Source organism: Populus euphratica, unplaced genomic scaffold (assembly GCF_000495115.2).
Source record: "Populus euphratica unplaced genomic scaffold, PopEup_1.0 scaffold108.1, whole genome shotgun sequence".
NCBI classification, from domain to species: domain Eukaryota; kingdom Viridiplantae; phylum Streptophyta; class Magnoliopsida; order Malpighiales; family Salicaceae; genus Populus; species Populus euphratica.
The window spans coordinates 358,921-366,061 of record NW_011499996.1 but is presented as its reverse complement, the minus strand read 5'-3'; the positions used below and the strand labels follow the sequence as shown (position 1 = coordinate 366,061).

At 30.6% G+C, this 7,141-nt stretch overlaps 1 protein-coding gene across 2 annotated transcripts; it reads right to left on the bottom strand.

Annotated features, from left to right (window-relative positions):
- Window positions 1–2,170: 2,170 nt before the first annotated feature.
- LOC105140641 (transcription factor BEE 1) lies at window positions 2,171–3,907 on the bottom strand. 2 transcript variants are annotated; one of them, XM_011047548.1, is made up of 6 exons: window positions 3,435–3,907; window positions 3,193–3,306; window positions 2,975–3,040; window positions 2,799–2,867; window positions 2,610–2,687; window positions 2,171–2,498 (listed from the first exon to the last, which is right to left on the bottom strand). In XM_011047548.1, exons 1-6 carry the CDS (start codon window positions 3,828–3,830, stop codon window positions 2,406–2,408), a joined length of 816 nt encoding a protein of 271 aa, XP_011045850.1. In that variant the 5' UTR covers window positions 3,831–3,907; the 3' UTR covers window positions 2,171–2,405. The 2 variants fall into 2 exon arrangements, with proteins under 2 accessions (XP_011045850.1, XP_011045849.1); XM_011047547.1 differs by having other exon boundaries at window positions 3,429–3,905.
- Window positions 3,908–7,141: the final 3,234 nt, after the last annotated feature.

Genomic DNA, 7,141 nt, shown 5'->3' with positions numbered 1-7,141 from the left:
TTTAGTTAATGAGTTATTGATACTTCAAGTGCAAAATGATGATATAAAACCATGATAAAAATGCACTTTTAAGTACTAATCAAAAGGCATACATGATTAACTTCTTAAGAAATAATGTGTTAAAAGAATGTGAGATATCTATAAGTGATTTATTTGATACTGCCTTTGATTCTCTTGAAAAGCTTTTTAGAAAAAAAAATAAGAAAAGTTGACTGAAGAGGTATATGCTCTTTATGTGGAAATTATAAGGGAATTTTATGTTAACTATGACCTGTTTAACTTAGTTGAGAAGTCAGTAACTTCCAAATAAGAGGTCAAACGCTCACCCTGTCGCTCTTTATCATTAGAGACTTGTATGGCATGCCTAAGGTTAGTAATTTAGGTTTTTCTTTCAAAGGAACTGGGACACCATCCAAAACCCAAATAAATTATCTATTTATAGGACCTAATGGACCTGAATGGATTGCCAATTCACAAAGGTTACATATGAAGTCAATGGTGACACCCTATAAATTGCTAGCAAAAATTATCCTAACCAACTTATATCTAATTCTTAGACACATAAAACTTACTACTAAAAAGGCACAATTTATTTATGCCATTACGACTAATGTACCCATTGATCTTGCTTCATATTTTATAGATGTGATTCAAAAAGCTCTTTCTAATAAGGAATATAGTTTGTCCTTTAGGGTCTAATCACCATAGTAGCTATTCTTGTTAAGGTTCCTTAAGAGATGTTGAACCTATAATGAAAATATTTGGTTAAATTTTTTTTGTAACTATTGTGAAATCTAAAGTTGTGGTTAGCAAGAAAAGATCTTTTATTGATAAGTCCATATTATCTCAACCAATGTCATCCTCAACCAACTCATTAGTTCCACTTATCATAGAGCACTTACAGTTTTTAACCAATAAGTTTGATAGTTTTATAGGAAAGTGAGATAACAAACTAGAGAAGTTGACAAGTTGCTCTCTAATAACCAACAAGATGTGGTATAAATTAATAACAGGTTTACAGAATTAAGGTTGGATGTTTAACAAATTCATCATATGATTGTGGGAGATAACAATGACGAGAACCTTGATTAGTGCCAAATCAAGGGAGAGATGCTTAGATTATAACGTTATTGATATTTACTGCTCCTTTTATTATTTTATTCCTTCTATTTTTAAATCTTGAATTGATTTTAATGGTTTGTAATATTTGGGATAAACATAGGAACTTCTATGCTATAATTGCATGTAATACTTTAAATATGAATTTCATGCATAAGCATTTTTATCTAAATAATTGTTTAAAAGTTTTGTATGAAAGAACTTTTTGAGCATCTTACATGCTAACTAATTGTGTTTGTAGGAATTTCTATTTGATTTGAACTTAATGCTTACTATACCATTTTTGTATGTTTTGTCACAAATCAGGCAAAAAAGAGAGAATGTAAATGTTATTTTGTTGGCTTAGATTAGTGAAGATATTTTTATGGTTGGTAAAAATTTTTTTTTGGCTAAGATTGAAGTTTATCAAGATTAGTTAACATTATCTTCTCTATAATTATCTAATTAGTTTAGATTATTTAAGAGATAAGTTCAGATAAAGTATAAAAAATTATCTGAAGATAAATTTATCAATGTTTTTGCAAAATATATTATAGTCTGTTACCAATATAATAGACTAGGAAACACATTATAGTTTGTTACCAATGTGATAAATGAAAACTTGAAGATTATCTTTATCTTTATCATATAAGACATGTACATAAGAAAGTCTGAAGAAAAAAGAGTGTTGTGTGATTCAAAGAAGAATTTCAAAACGTTAAAGCATTAATTACATTAAAACGAGTGTGTCAACTAGATAAAAAGATTGCGTTTAAAAATACTCCTCTTATAATAGTTCAAACTGAAAAAAAAAATGTCTATTTTGAGTTTAACTATTCTAAAGTTTTTTTTAAAATTTTTTTTGAAGAGTTTTTCAAGAGGTTTTCTCTTCATAACAAATTACCTTGTGCATTTAAATTTTTTGTATTTTTTATTTATTTGGTTATTAATTAATTTTTGTTAAACATTATCAAATCATCTGGTGTAAACATGTGGTAAAAAAACTTTCACATTCCGTAGGCATTTGCAAAATAAAAAAGAAAATCCAAGGACATATACAAAGAGAAGAAACGAGTCTAGAAGGCTCTCGTAAATAAATTTGTATTCCAGACCAAGTTTGACGTCCTGAACAATTACGCCACTTGTGCTTGCTATATTGCATGAAGTGGGATCTAATCTTGATCAGATATTGGAAGTTAAAAAAATATAATAATAATAATAATAGTAATAATAGTAGCAACAGTTAAGAAATATAGAGAATCTTCATGTGTTGTTTGGAAACGAGGAGTAACATCCAAAAATTAAAGTCAGGGGGACCATGTTGAGTGGATGTGAGCTAGCCCTCCGGATCCTTCTCTCATAGCTCTTTGCAGCTCTTTTGCCTCCTGTGCTTTTGCCCTCTGGAGCATATACAAAATTCAACATGAATTATGAAAAAGGAAAACATAATACGTACTTTATAAGCCTAAGAAGGCCATAATAGTTTTTATTTCTTAATTTTTTCTGTGCACCTGCATTGTTTCAATAGCATCTGTTTCTGCGTTGAAGTCATAGAATGTGCTTGCTGCAGTGAGCTTCATGGATAGAAACTGAGTTCAAATACCAAGAGGAAAAGAGGAAAAAGATGTCAGTGTCAGGACACTAAAGGCACCTTTTGCTGTTAGCATATGCTTTGCAGAACTTAGGAAACATCAACTCACCTCAACTTGATTTTGCAAGGACTGGACATAATTAATTATCTCATCCAACATTACTGCCATGCCCATCGTCTATAAATAACCAACGAACTAGTTACAATTAGCAAGAAAAATTACTTTTCAACAAGAGAAAATTGTTTTAACAATAGATTGACGTTGGCCATTGTTTTTCTTCAAACCTTGTAGCAGCCAGGCACTATATCTTGCAAGCATCTTAATCTTTCATTGATTTTTCCTCTTCTAACCTGGGGTACATCAAACAAATCTATCAATCTCTATGTCATTTAAGACATACTGTAAGACCAATAGATATGTATTGGCTGATCAATATAAATTAATTGATGATCAGTGTATAATTATCCTATTTGAATTCCATCTTGGGCTTTCGAAAAGTTACCCTTTCTGCTAAACTGTGGCTATCAGTGGCTTGACCTCTCCTAGCTCTAACATGAACAACGTCTTTTGGTTTCCCATCCTCATTGCTTTTCACTCCCTTTCCCCTTCTTGAGCTCTGTAATCAGAAAGCACAGAATCAGCTCATCAGGTTCTATTACCCAACAAATGAACAAAAATCGAACTTCAAAACAAACAAACAGTAAGAAGAAAGGTAGAATTTGACAGTTGATTTAATACATTTACATTTCTCCTCTTACTCCCACTCTCAGAAACTTGAGGAGATGAGTTCATAGAACTGCTTGCAGACACATCCATAGCTTTTCTCTTCTTGCTTTCTTGGATTTCGCTTTCATTTCCAGGTGTGGTAAGGGGCTGAGAAACTGGCATAACATTCTGGTCGTTTTGATGGAAAATACCAGCAAAACCTTCAGCTAAGTTTCCAGGGAATTCTGGTGCTTGATGGCTAAAGAAGTTGTCACTAGTAAAAGGCATGAAGCTATGAATATTATTCACGCTTGGATTATCTAGGATGGCTTGACTGACTTCTGTGAATTGGCTTAATGCCACCATGCTTGGATCAATATCTAAGAAAGGAAATGGTGGCCTAAAGCTTAGCAAATCTGCTGTGAAATCAGCCATGAATTTGTCTTTATATTATTATGAAGCTTAGTCGTAGAGCCAAATGGTTGTTTTGGATAATGAGAGTCGGGCTTGTATTTATAGAGTGATCCTAGACTCCAGAGACTGCCATTTTTTCTATAGACAAATCACTATTATTTAGTATGGGTCACATAAAATCATGTGTAAAAGTATATCTCCATCATGGCCCATATTGATTGTTTCAGCTAGCTTATCTTTTTTTTTTCTTTCCTTCTTTTCCATTAGCAAATTGATAGTTATCACCACCACTACCACCACACAACATTTTCATATGCCACCTCTGATATAAATTACTAGTAAGTGCATTTGGACATCTAATGGGCATATCAAACCATTGATGTATACTGTGTAAGAGCATATCTCTCTAAGTGGTTCCGTGCAGTTATGGCACCTCAAACCAATCTGCTCAAGTATCGTACAATTTTTCATTTCAAAGTGACAAACTTCCACTAGAGATTTTCCCCCCCATTTTCCATTGTCCAACGAACCACAACTATTTGTTCGAGTCGGCATGATGATTTATGGATACTATCAAAGGAATTACACAGAATTTCTCATATAAAACTTCAGTTGTTCTGGCCTACAGCTTGCTAGCTAGGCTTAGATGATTAGGATTCAAGAGGAAGAAAAGAGTGGAAATAATTAATTTTGTGTCATCATCACATGTGGGATGTGAGTTTGGCATGTGTACATGCAGTTAATTGTGTGCTCTAAATGGTTAGATTCCTAGGGCTACCAAAAATCCATCAAAATATATTGTTAATCGAGTGGGATTTCCCTTCCCAGCATGGATTATGTTTGACATTTTCGCGGCTCTTAAAAAGGACTTTCCAATTCTAGTGTGATGGTTGATTGCTTTGCCCAATTTATATGCTTTCATTTGCAGATTTCCAGCCTTTAAAAGGCTACAGTTTGACAATTGAGTAAGAGCTAACTCATTCAAAACCTAACTCATTCAATGACCAATGCTGGAGTTATTTTTGGTCAAGCCATCGAAAAGGATGAATCTATCTTTTCTGATATGGATTTCAGTGTACCGCAGTTGCTAATGGCATGTACATCTTAAAAAAAAAAAAAAAAAAAAAAAACAACCTGGTTTAACTTTGAGGTAATTGAAATAGACTGCTTTCGAAATTATTAAAGTTCATGGGTCCCTTTATCCCCCCCATCCAATGACTGTATTACAGCTCAACTAAATACGATCTGTTCTTCCCACCCTTTCTTACCTTTTCTACGATGCAATATTTTCTATAATGCAATATTAATTCCAGGCATTATGATTACAACATCGTTTACGAAATGTTCTCTAGTGTTGGCTTAGAGTAATTCTCTAATTTGGTCATGAATGATGCCGGAGGCCTATCAAAATTCCTAGTCCAAAAACGCCAAACCAACTTCTTTACAAAAAAATAAAAATGAAAATAATTTTTAATTTCAATATAAATTTTTTCCTACGTGTTATTGCAGAGACCTAGCTAGTTCTATAGAGATCAGTTATCGATAACCAACCAGCCAAGGTTGTTTTTATACCTAAATTGCATTTAGAAGGAGTTCATCAAGATTTTTTTTTCTAGATTTTTTCTTTATCATTTTTTGTCTTATTTAATTTAAAAATCATAATGCTTTATTAATCATATAACTTTCAATAAGTATTTTTTTCTATAAGTATTTAGTTATATTACTAGTATAAATATGAATATTTAGTTTATTTTCAGAAGAAATTATACATATTTATTATTCAAAACTTTTAAGTTTAGAATTTTCTTTACAGTTTAGGAGCTATAATTTCAAAGTTTGATGAGTCCTAGTATCTTTCTCTAGTATCTTTCTCTGCAATTTATAATAAGTTATAGATTTTAAAAAACCTTCATTTTCCTTTTTTATTTTTAAATCTTTTGTGCATCAAGTTGTATAAGAGTAAATATGCTTATTTGATGAATAAAGATATTTACAATATCATCCCACATCATGATGAAAGAATTGAGGCCAACAAGAGCATTATAAAGGCATCTTAGAACTGTAAAATAAAGGTTTAATTAGTTAGATCAACTGTCAAAAAGAGGTGCAAACAAGGATCGTGATGAGGAGAGAGATGTTACTAGATCTATTCCTGTAAATTCCTAAATGCAGCATAATCATATAGAGAGTAGTGTTTATGATAGATGATGCATTAAAAACTTATCTTACAATCAATATTTTTGTTAATACGTCTTTAATTTTGATGGGGAATTTTTTGAAACGAATTATTATATGGTTAGTAAAGTTAAAATAATACTTTCAACTGAAAATATTAGAAGGTAGGATTAGCAAGACACAAAATTATCTATGATGTTTTACAAAATAGAGCTCATGTTGGCAAGCCTACAATTCTATCAAAGTAAAATATGAGAAAATAATTAATTTTAGATTTTTATATAAAAAAAATTATAAAGATATTTTATATTCAGCTATTAAACAATTAGATTGTTATTTTTTCTTGTCTTTTCATCTTTATCAAAAAGCAAGTAGGCAAAATTAAAACAGAAGTAACTTAAAGAAGCAGTTGGGTATAAGATATTTGATAATGCTCTTAATATTGATGTTCCAAAGAATGATATAGAAGAGTTGGAAAAAGATTCCATCCTCATCTCTCTCTCATACAAAAAATTTTTTTTTTAGCTCTAATGATCATTATTATTAATGGTGAATTAGATGCTCTAGTTATAGAGTTTCTTCCCAAATAAATAAAAGAGCAGTAATTATCATCATTCTTTGGGAAATTACTAATAAAAAAACCAAAGATGATTGATGTTCAAGTATCAATACAAAAATTCATTTAGAAACTTCATGAGTCATCACTAATTATTTTATTAAAAATCAAAATAAATTGAGGCAAAAGACATTAAAGATTCAAGAATTTTTGAAGGAGTTGAAAAACAAGAATAATAGATTTTTGAGAATAAAGTGAAATCAATGGAATAACTTGAATTCATTAAACATGCTAAAAAAATAAAAGATGAAGAAGAAGTGAAATATAAAGGACACCTTAAAGTTATTGAACATGTTGAGATTAAACCAATTGTTAAAAATCCAAAAGAATAAGTTGTTGGAGTTAATAATAAAGATTGATATCAAAAAGGATAAAAAATTGTTCTTTTTATAAAATCATAAGAAAGACAAGTCTAGAGGATAAGGTGTAAACCCTGGATAAAATCCATATTAATAAAGTGTAAACCCTGGATAAAATCCATATTGTTAGTAAAGGAAATATTATTTTAAATAAGTAAAGTGAATATTTAAATTATGGAGAT

What these genes read in the sequence shown, in the direction of transcription:
- LOC105140641 (XM_011047547.1), bottom strand. Translation starts at nt 3,830, where the DNA reads ATGGCTGATTTCACAGCAGATTTGCTAAGCTTTAGGCCACCATTTCCT. An exon ending in GTAAGAGGAGAAATGTAAAT is followed by an intron (nt 3,307 to 3,428) that starts GTATTAAATCAA and finishes TTCTGATTACAG; the next exon opens with AGCTCAAGAAGGGGAAAGGG. An exon ending in ATGCTATTGAAACAATGCAG is followed by an intron (nt 2,499 to 2,609) that starts GTGCACAGAAAA and finishes TATATGCTCCAG; the next exon opens with AGGGCAAAAGCACAGGAGGC.